This window comes from Dermacentor albipictus, chromosome 1 (genome assembly GCF_038994185.2).
Source record: "Dermacentor albipictus isolate Rhodes 1998 colony chromosome 1, USDA_Dalb.pri_finalv2, whole genome shotgun sequence".
Taxonomy (NCBI): domain Eukaryota; kingdom Metazoa; phylum Arthropoda; class Arachnida; order Ixodida; family Ixodidae; genus Dermacentor; species Dermacentor albipictus.
The window spans coordinates 105,797,701-105,819,673 of NC_091821.1; the positions used below are offsets into that span (position 1 = coordinate 105,797,701).

The 21,973-nt window shown below is 43.9% G+C and overlaps 2 protein-coding genes across 4 annotated transcripts in view; one reads left to right on the forward strand and one right to left on the reverse strand.

The window, feature by feature from the left end:
• LOC139055520 (nose resistant to fluoxetine protein 6-like) overlaps positions 1 to 21,973 on the forward strand; it is a 94,282-nt gene that overhangs the window by 60,537 nt on the left and 11,772 nt on the right. The window contains exons 2-10 of the mRNA XM_070533024.1: positions 9,301 to 9,527; positions 10,623 to 10,737; positions 13,168 to 13,255; positions 14,891 to 14,988; positions 16,260 to 16,430; positions 18,038 to 18,131; positions 18,224 to 18,316; positions 20,782 to 20,950; positions 21,561 to 21,640. Coding sequence (XP_070389125.1) covers positions 9,301 to 9,527; positions 10,623 to 10,737; positions 13,168 to 13,255; positions 14,891 to 14,988; positions 16,260 to 16,430; positions 18,038 to 18,131; positions 18,224 to 18,316; positions 20,782 to 20,950; positions 21,561 to 21,640 — 1,135 coding nt within the window. The remainder of the gene's footprint in view (positions 1 to 9,300; positions 9,528 to 10,622; positions 10,738 to 13,167; positions 13,256 to 14,890; positions 14,989 to 16,259; positions 16,431 to 18,037; positions 18,132 to 18,223; positions 18,317 to 20,781; positions 20,951 to 21,560; positions 21,641 to 21,973) is intronic.
• Positions 1 to 21,973, reverse strand: part of LOC139055522 (uncharacterized) — a 69,773-nt gene that overhangs the window by 27,790 nt on the left and 20,010 nt on the right. The gene's annotated exons all lie outside the window — the stretch shown is intronic.

The following is a 21,973-nucleotide window of genomic DNA, read 5'->3' on the forward strand; positions in this document are numbered from 1 at the left end:
AACAACATTGCTTCCGTTTTATCCTCATTAATTATTAAACCATTTGCCTTAGTCCAAGCAAAAAGCTGGCGCAAAACATATTTGCGGTGTTTATAAACAGAATATACCGGTGTCATCGGTAAACATTACAAATTTAGCTCGTCCCTTTACGTTGACAATGTCGTTAGTATAAATGTTAAACAAAAATGAACCCGCGACCATTCCCTGAGGCACCGCTGAGTATATGTATCTCTATTTGAGCTGTGTCTATTGATAAAAGCATACAGAGGTCGACTCAATAAATAAGATTTGATTAACTGTAGCGGTTGGCCTCAAATGCCATAATGTAAAAGTTTGTGAGCAAGAAGTTCACGGTTTAAAAAATGAAATGCCTGTTTAAAGTCAACAAATATTCTCAGGGATAGTTTTCAATCATCAAATGTCTTAATATAACTTCTTTTCGTGCTGGAGAGCCAATCGTGTAGATATGAGTTACTGGAAGCCATAACTAGAATCAGTTATTGTTTTTGCGCTATTTCCAAATGACTAGAGCCGTACATGCATCAATTTATCTAGAAATTTTGAAAAGACCGCTGGTATTGAGATCGGCCGGTAATTGTCTAAGTTATTTTTGTCTCCTTTGTTATAAATGACAATGATCTTAACAGTCTGTATGGAGCCCGGGAAGACTCCAGAGGAAAAGCGCCTATCCAATATGTATTTTAAAACATATGATATTTGTCACAAGTTTAACAGGTTTCATTTGAATTTCGTGAGCATGACTACTATTTGTGTTCTTTTGGTGTAGGATGTTCGCCTCACTTCTCCCTCAGAAACACGAGTAGGAAGAACACATATGGGGAGGGGAGCCTTTCATTGTTGAGCAAGCTCGTGTCGCGACTTATTGGTGGTGTTTGTAAGCTTCTAAAGTGGTCATGAAACACTATAAAACTTAGGTTTAGGTGCACGTTAAAGAACACCAGCTGGTCATAGTTAACTTGCTGTCCCCCACTACGGCGTGCGACTCAATAATATCGTGGGTTTGGCACACGTAAAACGCCCTGATTTCTTTATATATATAATAAGAAGCCGAAGCCAACAAACAATGACACTAAGGGCGCATAGGGGAATTTACTTGTACTTACGAACTGAATTAAATAAATGATAAATAAATGAAAGTGGATGAAAAAACAACTTGCCGCAGGTGGGGAACGATCCCACGTCTTCGCGTTACGCGTGCGATGCTCTACCAATTCAGCTACCGTGGCGCCGTTTTCCCGTACCCTTTCTGGGGTATTTATGTTTTACTACTAGATCTAACCCTTGCAGTGTTCCCCAGCACTCACTAATATATATATATATATATATATATATATATATATATATATATATATATATATATATATATATATACATATATATATATATATATATATATATATATATATATATATATACATATATATATATATATATATATATATATATATATATTAGTGTGCGTGGAGACTCCCGAAATTCTGCAGTCTGTTGCTATTGTCGAGCTTCTCTATTAGAGCACTATCTTTGATGAAGGGGTGCATTGTCTACAGCGTTTCTTTTCTCCATCGGCTATGAGTGTTAGTGACATTCCATGGTGTGCAAGCATTTAGTTCATTCAGAATGTGTCCGAGAGCAGCGATGCTGCGACACGCAAGCGGGAACCCGGGTCGGCTGTTTTCAGATAGCGTATCACTCGCTTTCCTTCAAACGCGAAAAAAAATAGCCGCAGAAAAGTTAACGGCCCGCTCAAGAAAATGAAATAAAAGGAAACAGTTTGTGTGCAACGTGTGGTAGTCACATATGCAAAAATGTAACAATTAAAATAAGTTAACGAATACGTTTTAAAAATGGGTTGAATATTAATTACAAACGAATCGAGTATAACGCAAAAAGAAAACATAATAATGGAGGCTTCCACAGGTGGCTGCTTAACGCATACACTGGAGTGTATTCCATACACATATAAGGCTGCGAAATAAACAAGCTTTAAGGCAAAAGCTCCAAGTGGCTCGTTGCAATGGCTCATATCCGAACAAAGCGGTGTCTAGTCCAGTGATGCAGAAAGTGAGTGATGCAAAAAATACCATCATCAGGAATGCTCATACCCCCGTAAGGAAGCAAAAATACAATTGCTGAATATTAATGAAGAAAGGAAGGAATGAAGAAAAGAACGAACGAAAGAAAAAAGAAAAAGTTCGAAGAAAGAAGGAACGGAAGAAAGGAAGAAAGAGAAAAGAAAGATTGAAAGCAAGAGGGAACGAAAAAAAGAATGAAATAGCCATTAGTACATTAGATGCTGGCATGTGTCATGAGGAGGTTGACCTACAGCGCCATACGTTTACTTCACACTGCGGCTCGTTATGTTTTGGACGTCTGACCCCTCCGATCGTACAACTTAATGTATTACCAAGTGTGCAGCAGGCGTTCGCCTTCACGTGTTACAGGAGTGTAACATACTGCCGAACTATATTTTTATTGATACACATATAGTGTATATGCGGTGTGCTGGCGTACAAACTAACTTTAGTTCATGAAAAGCTTCGATTAACAATAAAGTAACCAGTACGATGCCTCCTCCGTGCCAACGAGAAGCTAAAGCATTTCTATGCCGTTATGATGGGTATTTTTCCACATGTTTCTAAGGTTAAGCATGCGGGAAGTTATCCGCTAGCGTAAAACTTAGTTTACGTCATTCTACAAATAAAGGCTTACCATTAATCTTCGTACGATAGAGAGAATGGTCAGTGAGCTCTGCGCGTGACTTGCTTGCAGCAAAAGCTGCCACTGTCTATGCATCTGTATTATTATTATTATTTGTTTTGAACACATATACACATATACACACGTACTAGGAAAGGGAAAGCGAGGGGCAGGCTGGCAACTGCCACCGGAAGGGGCACAACGCCTGCCTACTCTTCTGAAGGGAGGTGACAGCAACACAGAAATAGAGGATAGGAAGGAGGGGAGGAAAAACGGAAAGAGGAAAGGAGAGCAACAGGACACTGCAACAGGACAAATCTAAAGACTAAAGTAGAACTCAGCATCCGGAATTAAAGTGACGCTGCGTCGAACAGCCTCCACAATTATCAAGCACATCCATGGCTAGTTCGCTATGCGGCTAATTGTGTTCTCCACGATGAGACGCCAAGTAAAGCTGCACGTAATCACCGTTTCACCGTTAGTCGGTTCACAATATACACTATAAGGTGTTTGAACACGCCACCTCCCATCTTCGAAGGAAGAAGCCTTAGAACACAGTACAGATCACACACAGTAGGGCCGGTCACTGAAGGTCACGCTACTACAGAATGTTCAATGTTCATGCTACAAACGTGAACCTAAGTTAGTTACTTCTATAAAGGTTAGTAGGGCGCGATGGGCCTGATCACGTTTAGATGCACAGCCACTGGGGTATAAACATTCCTCGAGTGTCGCACACCGCAGGCCAAGGAGATGATAGTTTCTCACTAGCGACATGCGCTGCGCACTGAAAGCGGGACACTCAAGTATGAGGTGCTGAAGTGTCTCGTAGCAGCCACAAGACGTACACAATGGGCTTTCCGCACGCCCTTGTCTGTATAAACGTTCGTGCACGTTCACGCAACCAACCCTTAGCTTGAGCAGTTGTGCTCTAGCGCGACGAGGCAAGCCTCGACCACGAACACGGGGCGGGAACGTTCCATTTGCGACGCGCTGATCTGGATGCTGCTTGAGTAGGTGGCGACGAATCAGCAGACGAGCGTCATCAAGCTTGCACAAAAATTTCTGGGCAGTCACAGTTGTTATGAACGCAACTTGAAGCGAGCCGATCAGCCTCTTCATTTCAGGTGATTCCTACGTGTGAAGGTATCCATTGAGCAACGAGAGATACCCCACGTGATGTAATTTTGCTCGCAGAGTCAGTAATACTGCGCACAAGTGGACAATCAAGCTCACTGCGTTGTAACCTGCTAAGGGCAGCACGGGAGTCCGTAAAGATGACGACCTTCGATGTAATTAACTCCTCTAGCACGTATTTCAATGCAACATTAATCGCTGCTAGTTCCGCAGTTGTTGACGAAGTTGGATGAGGTATCTGAAAGATACGTCGTACATGAGTTGAAGGGCAGTAAAAAGCTGCAGAGGTGCCTTGACCGTCGTTGTGTACAGATGCATCTGTGAAAACTTGAAGATGATCTGGAAACTTTTCGAACAAGTGTGATTGAGCCAATTGGAATATTGCCGAAACAGCCATATCAGACTTTTTGTGCATGCCAGGGATTGTGAGGAAAATGGGGAATACATGTGTCGTGATACCTTTTGGAGGCGGAGACGTATCTGAAGCAGCATGATCAGAAATGGTAGTGATATCCATAAATAATGCCGCCATTTTTCCCATGCGAGATAATGGGCGGTGAATCAGACGATCAAGGAGCGCTTGACCATTCGATGCGCGGTGCAGACGCTCAATATGATATAGAGCTCTCTGATCTGCTTGCAGCCTCACGGGTAACTGATGCGCTTCAGTACGTAAGGCAATAGACTGCGCCTCACGAGGTAAGCCAAGCATTAGTCGAAGGGCAACGCGATGATCTCGCTCCAGTTGGGCCATCAAACTAGGTGGTATGTTCAAAAGTGGTAATGCGTACAGTATGCCTGAGAGTACAGATGACTGGTACACCTGAAGAGCCGTTGTTTGGTCGCAACCAGCACCTCGAGCAGTCAATGCGGCCACATACTTAAGAAGGGAGTGCGATTTGCATCGTACAGATTTAACGGCAGGACGCCAAGAGATGCGATCATCCACAATTAACCCCAAATAACGGTGTTGTCGCACCCAGTTTATAGGCGTTTCGTCAAGATACAGTCGGCTCATTGTTCGACGAGCGCGTTGTTTAGGGTGATATGCTATTGGAGCCGACTTAGTAGGTGATATGAGCAGGCCAACTTCACCCAAGTACTCCGAAGTAGCGTTGAGAGCTCTTTGCAAGCTTGCACGAAGCCGCGGACCAAGGTGCGAAGGGCCGCTTATCCACAGAGCAATGTCATCTGCGTAGACAGCTATGCTCACAGGGAAGTCAGTGTCTCGAGGCAAACGACTTGGAAGCGCGGCGAGTACCGCGTTAAACAAAAGCGGCGATAATACGCTGCCCTGTGGAACACCGCACTTCACATTTCGGTATTCACTGGTTACTCCTCCGACACGCACTTTCATGCGGCGCTCCGATAGAAAATTATGCACAAACTGGAGTAGACGACCCGAAATTCCCGCGGTTGCAAGTGCGAAAATAATCGCCTTATGCGGAACTGAATCGAAAGCTTGCTGTATGTCTAGGAAGAGCATGTAGGCGGAATGCTTGTTTTCTTTAGCAAATTCGAGTGCTGAGACAAGGTCTGATATGCTGTCCAGAGCCGAACGGCGGCGACGAAAACCACTCATGACATCAGGGAAAAAATTCAGCTCCTCTAGCCTGACATCTAAGCGAAACAAGACCATTCGCTCCATTAACTTGACGATGTTTGAAGTTAGGGATATTGGTCGGTAGGACTTGAGGTGTCTTGCCGGACGCCCGGGCTTTAAAATTGGTATTACAACGGACGATTTCCACTCAGCAGGGATTACACCGGTTCTCCATACTTCATTGTACTCGTCCAATATACGGTCATGGAAACTCTTATCAACGTTCCGCAATGCTTGGTACGTCACACCATCTGCGCCTGGAGCAGTGCGGCGCTTGGAGAGGCTCAGCGCGTGTCGCAGCTCCTCAAGAGTGAAATCTGCCTCGTCCATCTGGCAAGCTGGACCATAGGAAGCGGTTACGGTGCTGTGAGTTGTCAAAGAAGGAATATCGCTAATTGTGGTGTCTCTGGATGCAGGAGAGACGAAAATGTCTGCAAATGCCTCTGCTATTACCTTTGGTGACTGGCCAGTCGCTATGCTCAATGTAGCCGTTGGATTCTTGCAGATTTCAGGAGTGCGGAGAGCCTTCAGTATGCGCCATACATTTCCAAAACCACTTCCAGTATGCAACGAACTACACAAAGCTTCCCAGCTCTTGCGACGAAGCTGTTTTGTATGCCGCCGTATGGCTGCATCAAGGCGATTGTATATAGTCCAGTCGGTGCGTCGTTTAGAGCGCTGTGCCCGTCTATAAGCGCGCCGTCGACATGCGCGGAGCCGCAAAAGCTTGAGATCGGGGTTTGGTTTGCCGATATTCCGTCTTCGTTGTGCTGTAGCTTTTTGTAAGCACTCACTCATATATTTAAATAGGCTGTCTTGAGATGGTGCCTCTGAGATGAGCTGTCGGAACTTGTCCCAGTTAGTAACCGTATAAACGACATCCTGGCGACCCGCAGTATGTGTTGGTGTTAACCAAATGGGTAGGTGATCTGAGCCCCACGGGTCGGGTTCACATGACCAGGCTAAGCACACATCTCTCGTTGTTATCGCAAGGTCTATAGTGGAATGCTCCTTTCCTCTACCAATAAATGTAGGTGAACCGTCATTCAGTATTTGGAGATCGTTCTTGATAATGAACTCGTTAATCTCTTCCCCACGATTGTCTTGGGGACGGCTACACCATCGTGGATGGTGGGCATTAAAGTCTCCGCATAACACAAACGATGCACCACACCGAGACACTAAGCCCTCAAGTAGCGAGGTATCGGAAGAACGTGTAGGCCTGTTGTATATGCTTGCCACCGTCGTACACACACCTCTGAGGCTCACAGTAACAGCTACACACTCAAACTCATCGTCACAGAGGCCGTCTGTGTCTATAACCGCGAAGTCCAAGTCAGCACGAACGTACACTGATGCTTTTGAAGTATTGCGCGTATGCGCCGCCTCCACACACTGGAAAGAGCCACAAGCTGGTTCCGCGCATCGAGTGTTACTGTGGACACCCACGAAGCCTGGCAATCGATATTCGTCTTTCCTTACGTTAGTCTCCTGAAGCGCTATAACGTCCGGAGGAGTCTTCATAGCGACTAGTCGAAGGGCTAAATCAGCGTGCCGTGGTCGCATCGACCTGACATTCAATTGCAGCACAAAGGGGCGAGGCTGCTGACAACTGTTAGAATTATTTCCGGTAAAACGTCTAGCGAAGGCCGTCGAGGACAGGAACGAGTGCCTCCAAAAGTTGCTCTGCTGCTGACGCTGCTGGTGTCTGGCGACCGGAGATTAGAGATCTGATGACGTTGACAAGCATCTTTAGAAGATTTACAAGTTGTACATCGTCGTTGGCTGATACCGGTTTAGGTACTGTGTTTGCAGTGCTTTCCACTACGGTCGAAGTCTTTGTAGATACTTGTTCCGGTGGTTTCGATGGAAGTGCTGGCCACGATGTGTCTGAGAGGCAAAAGGTCCGCCCCCCTACTTTCTGATGTGTTGTTTCTTTGTCACTCTTTGAACGCGCTGCTTTTGCAGTTGCTGGGGCAGCACTACGGCGACGGGAGCTCTCATCTCCTGCTGCCTTCTTTATGGCTTTCTCTTTTAGTGCCTTTAGTTCATTCTTCAATGAGGGACATCCTTTATCCGTTGCCAAATGTTCACCATTACAGTTAGGGCACCGATATGCCTGACTTTCACAGGAATCTACATGGTGATTCCCACCGCATTTGGCACAGACCAGATCTCTGGTGCAAAAGCCCTGAACATGACCAATCTTGAAACATTTATGGCATTGCAAAGGCCGTGGTATGAAAGGTCGAACAGGGTAGCGCACAAGTCCAGCCTTTATATGACTAGGCAGCTTTCCAGAGGCGAAAAGTATCTTCACGCACTTTGACGTGCCCAGCCTTCGGACGCTAATTATTTTGCATGGTGGCGTGCAAACGATCATATTCTTAAAAACGTCGTCCTTTAGATCCAAGTCCACATCAGATACGACACCAGCCACTATATTTGTACCCTGTGGTATGTAGGGACGCGTGTGGACCCCACAGATTTCATACAAACCAAGTAGTGTTTGCACCATCTTATCATCAGTCGTGTCAACGGCAATGACATTTTTCCATGGGTTCACGCGAACCTCTTGGATTAGTCCAGGGGCAAGTTTGAAGAAGAAATCATTAAGTTTCTGTCGAGAGATAGCATTCAGGCTTACCATCGCGTCGATGGGAATGAAAGCTACGGTCGTAGTCTTGATGGTGCTGTATATGATAGTCCCTTCACTTGAGGACGACGCCGGAGACGTCCGTCGTGGGCGGCGGTGTTTGACAGGTATGAAACCATCCGAATCTTCCGATCTTGAGTCAGAAAGCTCGGAATCAGTAGCGTCGGATCCTACTGCCGAACTGAGCCGCTTCCGAGCCGCAGGCGGTCTATGCTGACCGCCAGACGCGTCCAAGACCATATCTTCCATGGCAAGCTCCGCGGGGAGGATCTCCCAGCAGAGTAGAAGACTTCAGGGTTCAGCACAAACGTCGTTGCCTGTTACTGACGCACGAAAATAATGTCAACAGAGAAAACTGCAGCACCAGAGGAAAACCAGCAACCGAGCACAGTAACTTCGTCGTCGTCTTCCTCAACCTTATCCAATGCATCTGTAACAAGACTGTCGGAATAATAATAATTAATTAATTAATAATAAAATAATTAAAATAAATAATAAATAAAAATTAAATTAAATTAAATAAAAATAAATAATAATTAATAATAACCTCAAATTCATAGATAACAGCAACGAAGACAAACATGCCTGTATTATTAATGCATCTGTAACAAGACTGTCGGAATAATACAGGCATGTTTGTCTTCGTTGCTGTTATCTATGAATTTGAGGTTGACCCCATCCCTACTCTAACGAAAGAAAACTGAACCTCGCCAACAAGTCAAAGCTGAAGTATAGCAAGAGTTTTCTTAGTGGAAACTACGTTAGTGACGACAAATTTGTCATCACGGCCCTTTCCTCCCCCCACATAGGAGTTTCTGGTGTCTGTTTCGATGAACGTGTAACAGCATGGTTCTTATTGGACTTTCGCGCGCACAAAGACAGGACGTCGAACGAAGAAGGGACACACAACATGCGTAAACTTCAACTGGCTTTTATTGTGACAGAGACATATATATATACGCTTCCACACTCAGGAAAAAAAAAATCTGGAATTTCCTGATTGTAGAAGCGTATATATATGTCGCTGTCACAATAAATGCCAGTTGAAGTTTGCGCATGTTGTGTGTCCCTTCTTCGTTCGACGTCCTGTCTTTGTGCGCGCGAAAGTCCAATAAGAACCACGTACCACCAACTCGCCCCAAACGTAACGCTTTCGTGTAACAGCGTGCCGCGCTTCACGCAGTGCTCGACTCAACGGGTCGTCCGGCGGCCGGCACCCTGGAGGGCACGCTGTCCGACTTCGGCAACTACGACGAGTGCCTCAAGATTCGCCTGGTGGACGAACACACGGGCGAGGAGAACTTCCGTGGCAAGTACTGCACGCTCAAGTTCGCCGCGCCGATGCCGCCGAAGCCGGAGCGCCTCAACTACCACCAGAACATCTTCAACACCACCCTGGAAGAAGGAGGGGTAAGGAGCCTTCCAGCCTAATGGGTGGCATATCTTCACACCGTTACTTTTCTTTTTCATTATTATTCGAAACATTTATCACAACACATAATGTTAAGGTGAATAGTCAGGGAGAATATTCAGCGCCATACTGCATAAGGGTCTTCGCGAACTTGTCTGCCTCACAGTAGGTGTGGTGTCCAGTACCTTCAGCTTTTTGAGATTGACATACCATTGGTGGGTAACTTTTCAGGCGTCTCTTAACTTTCTTTACAACCCTCTGCCGCGTTTGCAATTGATGTGGATAGAGTGTGTACTTTTAAATAAGAGAGCGGAAACGACGGTTCTATAATACCTGCACTCATCTAATAGACGAACAATAAAAACAAAACCATCTGAAACTTGAGAAGGAAAAGCAAGGAAGTGCTTCGAGTGGCTGAAGTAATGGGCAGCCGCACGCATGCTACACGAATCTCGGTTTGTCAGAGGGCAGGGAATTAGACAGCGGCATCGCTGGACGCTATTAGTGCTTTCATTGTTCTGTTCATTTCAATGTGACTCTATATATCCATCTGTTTGGGAATTATGTTATGTTGACTGCTTTGTTGTGACTGTATGTGCTAATATATTTATTATTAGGCAAGTGTTATTAGGCAACAGTATCGTTTGTACTTTTGAGACTTTCGACTACATAAGTGTGGAGACATTTGCCATGTATATTGTATGTACCCGCTGACCCGCTGACTATAAAATGTGTTATTAGGCGACAGTATCGTTTCTACTTTTGAGACTTTCGACTACATAGGTGTGGAGACATTTGCCATAGTCTTCCTGTGGAAACGTTGCTTTATAAGTCCTGGTGCTTGTGTGAAATGATTATTTGATATGTAACCGTGAACCCTGAATGATGTATGACGGAACCACCCAAGAGATAAGGAGTAGCCGGCGCCTTAAATTGCGCGCCAACATCTCCTTATATCATATAAAAAAAAATTCGAGGAATCAATAAATTATTACGATGATTTATGTTACAAAATATCCTACGAGTTGGCTTAGGGCTGGACATGCGTCGAGACATAAAATATTGCTGCGATCAAACTCATGCTTTTTACACAGCTCCTTGAGGACATGGCCAGAGGGGCGCCCTACTTCTACCACTTGTCTCCAAAGCTGGGAATATGCATTCCTTCTGCTTGTTCTGGAGAGGACATTGAGTCCCTCATCAACGTCGGTAACTATACTTCTTGCCTACTGCAGTGACGGAAATTTTGATGGTCGTACTCCTTCTCTCTCTCTCTCTCTCTCTCTCTCTTTTACACTCTTTGCAACTCCCGCTTTTCCAACCCCAGTACAGGGTAGCAAACTGCGAACTGTAATCTGGTTATCCTCTCTGCCTTTACGGTAGTGGGAAAATGCGTAGATGCAAGTAAACGGAATGACGCACCTGCGCAAAGTGTGTCTCGACAGCCCCAGCATACCACTAGAATCTACGCCGATATATTGGCCGGCGCTGGAGTACCTCGCATTATTTTGTTAGGTGTACTTTTGCTTTCATTGAAGCAACGTTATGAAGCTGTTTAATTCGCCCTACAACTTCTCACACAAAAGTTGTGTCCTCAGATGAATGGTTATGAATTTGCAGAATTGGCATTGACTAATTAGTTATCTAATCACACTATGACATACCGTAAGTTATCAAAGCAACCACGAACAGCACGCTATAGGTCGTAGCTATTTATTAAGTAGCAATTCCTTTCTGAAGCTTCGACCCGCCGTGGTGGCGTAGTGGCAACAGCGCTGCGCTACTAAGCTGGTGGGCGCGGGATCGAATCCCGGCGGCATTTCGATAGAGTGGAATGCAACACCGTCCGTGTACTCTACGTTGTTGGGTGCACCTCAAAGAATACCAGGTGGTGAACATTAATCCGCAGTCCCTCATTACGGCGTGCCTCCTAATCAAGTTCATGGTTTCGGCATGTAGCCCCAGAATTTAATTTTTACTTAAAGGTTGGTTCAGGTTGCGTGAACTTTTTTTTTCTTAACATCTACACCTCGATAACCTCGCTCGTTCGCTACAAGACAGGTGATGCGCGGTCATGTATGGCCCATAAAATTTATAACAGACAATTCACTGATCATGTACCCCATTAACTTGTTTTCGACGCTGCGCATTAGGAGTAAAAATTGCGTGACGAAAATACTTTCTTCAGAACACGCTTTTAAGAGGGGCACACACGGACACAGAACACACTCTTTGCAGTTATAGCTGAGACAGTAAAACCTTCGATGCGCCCCAAACTCCATGACGCAATCCCCTTTTCTTGGTGATGTGATTCTTTGCGGCGCAGTTTCACCCGCGCATTTCTAAAAAAATATTATAAAGTATATTTTTAACATTTTGTATTATCAGTAGTATAGGCCAAAGGGCATCGCAAAATTTTTATTTTTATTCCTTATCTTTTACGAAAATTGTAGAGGAATTTGAGTGGACGCGATGGCTGTTCAAGACAGCATGTTGGAAGCAGGCTTCGGTAGCGTAAATCAGTGGCCATTAACCCTCTGTACGGGCTGGAGCTGAGACGAAACCTTGTGCCCAACCCGAATCCGGGGGCTCAAGTCGAGCCATCCTACTTTTGTCAAAAGCAGGTCCCGAACAAAAGTGCCCTCAATACGGACGGGTCAGCTACACACAAAGCCAGTAGTGACACGCAGACTTTTCACGTGTTGCTGCAATCGCTTACGTCAAGTGACCCGCGCGTAACGTTGCGCATGCCATAGAATTTCATGCAAGTACTAGAGGTAACTGTGTTGCTAGTGTCTACGGGATCTACAAGCGGGGCGATTCAGCCAGCATGGGAATGATGGGCAGTACATGGATTTGCCTAAACTTCGTCCTTCTGATTTTAAATGTCTTCGAGGCTTTGCAAAGTGACCATCTTTAAGAAAGTACTGCGTTATAAATTATTAAATAAACATTATTAAAATTGTCCGACACCAGAATTAACACAGAGGACCTCTAGCACAGAAGCCCGATATTGAAACCATTATGCCACGAGTGCATGGACTAGCGGAACCACTGCAATTAGCAGCGATTATGCGTCCTTGCAGATTCTTTCAATTTGCTTTTAAATTTAGGCCCAGATAAAGCGTAATAAACGAAGCCACAAGAACGTCCGAAGCGCCAAGCACTAATTTTAGACAAATCCATGAACTACCCATCATTCTCATGGTGGCTGAACGATAGCGTCGCCAGAGTTTCTTCTAGTAATTGCAAGAAACTTTGTGGCACAGGCTATCGCCTGTGCTGTTTCATGCTTTTCTGGGACAATTGACAAGAACTTTATTGGAGTGTCCTGAGGAACATTAGGAAACATTTTTTTTTGTCCCATGGTTTTTCTTTCTCTAAAACAGGGCTAAATTTTCCAGGCTACATCAATTTTGTTTATCCTTAACAAGTGCGCTAAAGTATTAGATGAGGTTCTATGCGCTTGCTCATCACAGTAAGACTGAGAGAGAGAGAGAGGGAGAGAGAGAGCGAAAGAGTGAGAACGGAAGAAAACGAAAAGCAGGGAGGTCAACCAGGTTGCACCACGTTGCATGAACGCGATGAAGTTATGATTGTGCAAATTGTTTTAATTAAACAGCGTTTCATTGCATGCAGTTCTAAAGCCCATGGATTGGAATGCTACTGCAATCAACTGCGACGTTGACGGACCAATCACCATCAAGAAGAACCAGTTGGCTATAATGTGAGTCAGCTTCTTTATTTTTTGCTCATTCGTACCACAACATTTGGGGTTAATTCTCTGGCGATGTAGGGTTGTTGGGCTTACCTAAATTCTACGACAATAGGAGAGCTCTGCTTACTACACTACGCAGTGATTACTACACTTTCGCGTGCAGGTAATTTCGAATCGGAAAATGAAAAAAACGTTTTCTTGCGTGCAGTAGGTCAAATGGGAAACACAGTGCTTTAGTTTACCGCCCATTACTTCTCGCTTATGCTTCCCAGTTCATTATCCTTTTCTATGCGTCTTACGGCTGGCATCAAAATGTTTCTTTTTTGCTACACGTTTTTCGTGACGTACGCTCACAATTTTTTTCTGGCTTCTCTAGTACTGGCGTCTGGTATTTTCTTTCTTTCTTTCTTTCTTTCTTTCTTTCTTTCTTTCTTTCTTTCTTTCTTTCTTTCTTTCTTTCTTTCTTTCTTTCTTTCTTTCTTTCTTTCTTTCTTTTGTGCTAGTGGCCACTTGTTCCTTGGGTTCACGCTCTTTACGTCGACGATCGGTTTCCTTCACACTCTTTTCCTGGCTCTCAGCGCTCAGCAAGTGCCCCGCTACGTGTTACTGATGGTATGTTCGACGATATACTCTCCCTGCCGTGCCCAAGCTTAGACAGACGATTAATACAGCAGTTTAAACTTGTCTAGAAACCTTTACTCGCACTTCTTTTTTCAAAGAAAACGTTTATTACGAGCGAAGAAAATGAACGGACAACTGTCCTTTTTTAATTTTGCGCATGAACGCGGTGGTACGGATGTCAGTCTGACTCCACGAATTTCGCGCTATTTAAACGTACTTAAGTCTTATCCGCGCAGGGAAATTCTGGAACAGTTACGATATCGATCTTAGTAACAAACACGCAGTAACATTTTTTTTGTATTGGTAAACAATTAGCTAGCCGTGAGTAAACGCTGACAAAATGTTTGGAATCATGGATAGCTGATGCGGGAAGGTCAAGGTAGCGTCTCTAGTTGATTTCTGGTTGCGCGCCACTTATGGCTTATGATGCTTCCGCTGAATGGAATACTGACCTTTATGAAATTCCAAGTCTATAATGTAAGACTAACTTAATGTATTTTGGTAGTGTCCCTTTAAGTTATTTCATCTGATGCAGCGTCGTCAGAACCGTTAGAAAACGAGTGACCGAGCTTTACAACTAACATCACTGCAGCTAAATCACGGGCTTTCTCAAGGAAGCGTTCTCCAAATACGTTAAGCTTCCCGGGCACTTCTTTTCTTCTGCTGCTGTTCGTCCCTACCTCTCTCAGTCTGCTCGCTCATATGTGATTGCCTTCTTGCTGCATCATGTGCACACCTGAGAAGCGTGGAGCGGAGTCTTCCAACGGGTGGTGTAAGCCCTACAGCATTTGGTCATATCAGAGAATCGGATATGTTTTACAAAGACGTAATGTTACATGTTTATAGTGTAGCTTGCCAAAGATAGGATGTCAAGTTCTCTAGTCATATCACATTGGCGTTGTGCATGAAGTTGTTCTGCTTCAGTGATTGCGTGATTGAAAACGTGACTGCGGCGGCATTGCTTGAATGCGCACAATAAATCTGAAACCTAACTTTGTCGCTATGTTCTGCTCTCTGACACAGCATCGTCATTGGCATCGTGGTAATTCTGTGTGTCCTGGGCACTATTTTAACCACGTGCCGTCGGATATGTTCTCAAGATCCAAAGAACCTAAGACCGAGTGAGTAGACTAGATGCATTTCGTCAGCATCGAAACTCATAGTCTTACTGCATACACTGTCCCATACATTGTTCATTACGCGCCCCATACACACGTACAAATTACTGCGGTACTCAAGCCAGCGGCATATGGAGTGACAAGATCTGTCCGTCGAAGTTGTCAAGCTTTGTCATCGCGATGTACGGACTGTTCAGCATTGCTTGCGCAAAACATTCTTGTATACAATGTACAAGCTTAAAGCTTAGGATTACCATAATTATGTTCGAATCCGCTTGTAATAAATACGCATATTCTTGTAGATAAATTATCAAAACATTTTACTGAGGACGTCTAAGAGACTTACAATATGTGTATATAGGTAGAAATGTTTCCCATATGCTTTGCTTCAGTGAAATCGCGGTGCGCTGTGGAAGCTAGGATTAGCACCCGATAGTCAGTAGTATGTTCAAAGATGTGTTTGCACAAAAGAACGTTTCATGCGACTTTCTGGCAATGCCATTACGGATGGTGTCTGTTTCTGCCATGTTGTTACATTACGTAATCTCGACTCTTCTGTTGCCCCTTTGGTCTCTCCCCAGGCGAACCATGTGCCAGAATAAACAGTGCAACTGAACTTTTGCAGCATGATTAGCCCGTAAGATAAGGCACACTCTTGCGGAATGTATAGTGCATTTTAAAGCTTGCCACAACTTCTGAGGGGCTGTCTCCGGCTGGCAAGGGATCCTACAGGCACTACATGAATAAAAATAACGCGCTGGCACGAGACTGAGACGGATTTAGTAGTGACACTCTTTGCCTATGAAATGTCTTGACCTGCATACAGTGCGAGAGCATACAGTGCGAGGGGAGCCATGCGTCTTGAATCAAAAATAAAAAAAAATATTCTTTGATGTATGGCCCTGAAAACTTGTACATATATGTAATGTTGTGTTTATTTCGAATATGAGGTTCATTTTTGTCGCCTGTTGCTCTAATTTTATCCACGCTTCCTTTAATTAATGCTCTGCAAAGATATTTAGACTATCAGCTCTTGATAACTCGCGAAACATGCATCAATGACTTCTGTATGATTCAAGGACTGCCGCAAGATTAACCTTATTACTCCGCGTACCCTAAAACAAGAGTATGTCTCAGGACATTTTTCTTTGTCATTGCAGTGTGCCTGCGTGAACCGTACGGGGGGGGGGGGGGGTACCATTTGAATGTGATTTCCACGGCTTTTAATGCGTTGCATTTGAATTCACACGCATTTTCTTTGCCTTTCTCTGCAGATGTGTTCTTTGACGTCATGAAGTGCTTCTCTTTCTACGACAACGCTCAGAAGCTCTTTAACACCAAGTCCACCCAAGGAATGCTTAGCACCATCCATGGCATTAAGTTCCTGAGCATGTGCTGGGTCGTGCTGTGCCACTCCTACATATTCATGAACCCTGAACGCGTCGGTACTGTCAATTTCTCGCCATTTACCTACTGGGGAAGTTCTGACACTACGCCGTAGCTCATTCAACCTCGGAATACTGCATGACATGCATTTCACTACAAACGTTTACTCGATTACGCGAACCGTGAAATAAGAAATTAGAAGCTTGGGCTGGGATAATGTAACGATTCCACTTCAATTCCTTTCCTTATTTGCGCTTCGTTCGTGGTCCTATCGAAGCCACGAGCACGTTGTGACCAAAATCGGTAGGCGATAAGAAAGGAATAGAACCGAGCAGAAGGAATCGCTGCATTATACCGATCATTGGCCCGTATTCACAAAAATATGTTACGATAGAGTTGTTCGCAAGAGCTAATTCTAGTCAATCCTGATGTTGGATAGGATAGGAATAAACTTTATTTGTCCGTCATATCATCAGCGAAGGAGACGGGGCAATGGCAAACAGCACTTACAAATGTAAAGCTGTGTGAATTCCACCCCCGATTCCTTCGAGCCATGGTAACGTCGTACAGGTGTGAGTGTACGTGACAGAATCCGCAGCATTCTTGAACGCTCACCACGTTGACTACCACTTCTTCATGCCTTGCTCATGATTAAACTAGTGCAAGAAGAACGTAATAAATTACCCGCGATCCAACAGGGCGTGGTTCTAGTTAACTTTCGTACCCTTCCCTAACTTTGTACCTCTCGTCCTACACTGTTTAGATTTCTATTCATTACAAACTTCTGCGCATCAAAATGTTGTGTTCTCTAAGTTACGACTGGTCCTACGAACCTGCTTAACAAAAGTGACACAATATATGCTCGCCCCTGCCACGTTTTCACGTTTTCCCTGCCGAGAAAGAGCGAGGGAGAAATATGAGAAGGCAGGGATGTTAACCAGTCAAGAGTCTGGTTGGCTACCCTACGCGGGGAAAAGGGGGTAAGGGAAGGGAGAGAGAGAGAGAAGGGGGAGAGAAGGTATAGAGACGTGTATGGACAGTGCTTGAACTAAAGCCGCTCGCGCAAACCAGACGTTCTGAGAAAGCACAAAAGTGCCTTCACTGCCTTCTGAGCCGATGATCGGTGGGGACGGTGCTCTAGTACTGTCTGTTCACTCAGAGGACGATCATCTAATTTTTCTCAGTGTGTTGGACAAAGATTGCCTTTGTGCTTGAAATTGAGGACAATGACACAATAAGTGGTCAATGTTCTCCTCGCATCCGCAAACGTCACATGCAGGACTATCAGCCATTCCAATTAGTGCTGAGTAGGCATTCGTGAAAGCAACTCCAAGCCACAACCTTTTCCCTGCCGAGGTGATTATAAATGACTAGTGATATTTTGTAATTGCTCAATACCCATCCTGTCGCAGTCTTTTCTTTTTCTGTCTCAACTGTGTAGAAATGGGGAAGGTAGCAGTAATCAATATAATCCACTTAGACCAGTGAAACCTTTTAGGAGGCCATCCTGGAGTGGGCTGAGAGGATAGAGGAGGCTACTTCAAGTAGTTCCTCCCACCACCCTCTATTTCGTTGCCCCCTTACCTTTAATGAGGATAAATATTCATCCTCATCACTAAGTGCTTTCAGGAATAAATTGAACTTTATCAATCAATGTCGTTTTCAGTGTCATTGGAGAACATTCATCAAGATCCATTTACATGGCAATTCCAAATCATGATGAATGGTTGGTTGGCTGTTGACACATTCTTTATGCTCGGGTATGTATTGTTATCCACGAGTAAAAAAAACTAACTTTTTCTAATTTCTGACGATGTATTCGTTGGCTAATTACTCGTGTCTCACTTTCTAGTGGAGTAACCCTTGCCTATTCAACTCTGCGGCATATGGCGGAAAACAAAGGACGTCTCAACATATTCATCTACTTTTTCCATCGTATATTTAGGTAAGAACATCCTTTTGTTTCTTTATCAACTTCATGTCGATACATCGTACGTAAGTTTTTCTACCAATGAGCATAGACCGATAAATAACAAATGGTACAGATCTTAGATGGAATCACTGTTAAAAGTACAGCCCTCCATCGGAATCCTATAACCGTTTACGACAGGCGCTTCAACACCAGTTTTAAGGAGTAGTTAAAAACAGGTTTTCTGGAAAAAAAAGGAAAAGGAAAGCCGCTTCCTATAAAGTAAAAAAAAAATTAGGGGGTTTTACGTGCCTAAACCAATTTCTGATTATGAGGCACGCCGTAGTGGAGGGCTCCGGAAATTTTGACCACCCGGGGTTCTTTAACGTGCACCTAAATCTAAGTACACGGGTGTTTCCGCATTTCACCCCCATCGAAATGCGGCCGCCGTGGCCGGGATTCGATCCCGCGACCTCGTGCTTAGCAGCCTAACACCATAGACACTGAGCAACCACGGCATGTCTTCCTTTAAAGTAATAGTGTGAACGGTCGTGGACGTCATTTCAATAAAATCGCTTAATTTCATAATTGATCGAGGCAGCTAGTTGCAAATTGAAAGTAAAATTAAGCCGCCCGTACCATGAACTTGTACACCCGCCGTGGTTGCTTAGTAGCTATGGTGTTGCGCTGCTAATCCCGAGATCGCGGGATCGAATTCCGGCCACGGCCTCCGCATTTCGATGGTTGCGAAAACGCCCGTGTATTTAGATTTAGGTGCACGTTAAAGAATTCCAGGTGGTCCAAAATTCCAGAGTCCCCCACTATGGCGTGCCTAATAATCAGATCGTGGCTTTGCAGGTTTAATTTAATACACTTGTGCATCTTTTTTTCACTTAAATAACATTTCTTTTATTTATTTTTTTCTCCAGGAGACCTACGTTTAAATATGACCTAAATTATTTGTAATATTAGAAGACTATCATTGAAGCACAATCAGGCCACCGACAAGTCACGTTAATCTCTGCCGATGAGCTCTGAGAGAACGCATTTAGTGACATCTTTGCTCTTCGCTGCGCTTCACAATTTAACGTCACGTCGCTTGCTCTACCCTATATAGCCCGCTGTACACATAGGATACATAGGCCTGTATTCATATAAACGTTTTCCGCTAAACATTTTTTTCGTAGGAGCTCATGCCAGCCAATCGTCGTGTTGGGTTTATTAGGAAATAGGAAAACACAAACAAAAAGCTTCACACGTTTCCGTGTGCTCGTAGACCTATATTGACAAAATGTCACTTATCGTAAGAGCGTGTCTTCAATGGCCAGCGTTCGGGCTCCCATAGTCATATATTTAGCGACAAGCACGGTAACAAGATGACCGCGGTGGCGGGAGCCAATCGCAGACGTCGTATATAGGGAAGGTAATTTTTTGCGAATGCCCCGTCCGTTTACTTCCGACGGCCTTATCCATTTTGTGTCTGTACTGGCAAAACTCCTCGTGCGTAACAGCTTTTCTTCTTTGGTCAGCTAACGAGTGGCCACCTATCATGACAGCAATCGGCGTGATGACGACAGGACCACCGCAGCGGCGACCAATTGCGGGCAGCACTTACGTAAGAGGAGTTTTATGGATACAGCTCCCCGGGCCCATATTCACGAAAACGTGGCTACGTTGCAGCTGTTTGAAGGAGCAGCTGGACATATCATTAGTAATGGCGGCCAGCCAATGTATCGCAAAGAGCACTTACAAGCTAAAAGCTTTCGGCATACGGCGCCTGATCCTCATTTTAAAAGAAAAATTGGGCTATCGAAGCTTGAAAAAGCACCTTGATCGCTGCCTCTTAGAACGACCGTGGCTTGAAATCTTTTTAAATACGAGTAATTTGAATGAAAACGCTACGCTAGCTACGAGAATGCTGCTTGCATTGGTGATTTATGTGCTTTGGAACAAACTTTGGCGAACAAGGGGTCGAATAAACTTTGGTATTTAGCTCTTTTATTTAGCGATTATGTTTGTAATTAATATTGACATAAGCAACGCCGCAGAAACATCCCATCATGAAGTCCTTGTACGGGCTTCCTTGTGTTGGGACGTCACCGTGAGAGGTTGCTTTTTTTTTTTTTTGCTGTATGGGCGCACTCCCTAAAATGAAACCATGCAGCGCCAGTTGAGCTTCGGTTCAAATAGCATCTCTCCCAAACAGGCTGACGTATCGCTCAGAAAAGTGCATTTGTCGCTCCCACGGGAGTTCCAGTGACAGTAATTAAAACGTGTAGGCCATGTTAACTTTTTTGCGCTCTAATTATTATAAGAACAGAAAGCAACATCGTTGCGGTCTCATTTGATAAATGTGTGGTGACACGGACTGAGTTATGACGGCAGGAGCGGCGCGTCTTACTATATTTGTAGACGCCGCGGGTTATCTCACGATTGCGTTCTGTGAAACATCGTTGCGTGCTTCACGCGCTTCAAGGCTTCACTGTCACTCTTCCCACTAGGATTGTTCCGCCACTGGGCTTCACTCTGGCCATCATCATTCTGCTGCCCGTGTTTGGCCGGGGACCCGTGTGGCACGAGATTGTGGACGTGCAGGCGAATAAGTGCGAGCAAAATTGGTGGCAGACTCTGCTTTTCTTTGCGAACTTCGTCACCACCTACGACTCCATTGTGAGTGCCTTATATTGAACTTTTGGCACATTATATATATATATATATATATATATATATATATATATATATATATATATATATATATATATATATATATATATATATATATATATATATATATATACATATATATATATATATATATATATATATATATATATATATATATATATATATATATATATATATATATATATATATATATATATATATATATATATAAAGTATATCGGTATCTGCAGATGTGCCTGCCGTGTAGACTGTGCGCCTATAGCTTCAATAGCTTTATCGTGTAGAAAAAAAGTGAAATCAAGTTGCTGTTTCATTCTATGTTCTCTACCATGGCTGAAAGTAAGTTTTGAAACTAAAAATTTCGTTTCCGCTCTGGCCTGTTACACGCGGTCTAGGTGGATCTCTGTGTGGTGAAAGTTCAGTAGTCAGGGATATTTTATTGCTTCTAACCAGAGACGATCCAGTTAGTCTTAGCTGCGCAAGTTAATTAACGAGGGCTCTCGTATTTACTAACAGACATTGGCGAATGTCAATTTAGTCGCCATTAACCGCGGCCCTGACGAGTCGTTTCGTGTTGTGCTTCTCTTATATGCAGTGTCTGGAGACAACGTGGTATCTTCAATGCGACATGCAGTTTTACATTCTTGCGCTTGCAGTCGTTTTACCGATGTACAAGTAAGGAAATTCTCTGCAGTCGTCAACATCGCGAAATCTTTTTTGGAGTTTCATAAAACATAGATTTTTTTTAATGTTACCTATCGTATACATCCATCTAATTAAATTTTAATATCACTGTGTGAAAGCGGAGCTATAGTAAATTCGTATTTTGTATTCTGTATTTCAACTTAGGTCGTGTTTTCAGATACATAATGCTTCAGAAATTTTAGAAATTTTTTATTTCAGTTATTGCGTTCCTGTCTCTCTCTAAATAATGCATCACTATTGTGACATCCTACCGTAATGATTGAACGACCAAAAATGTATATAACAAAAATAAAGCAATAAGTC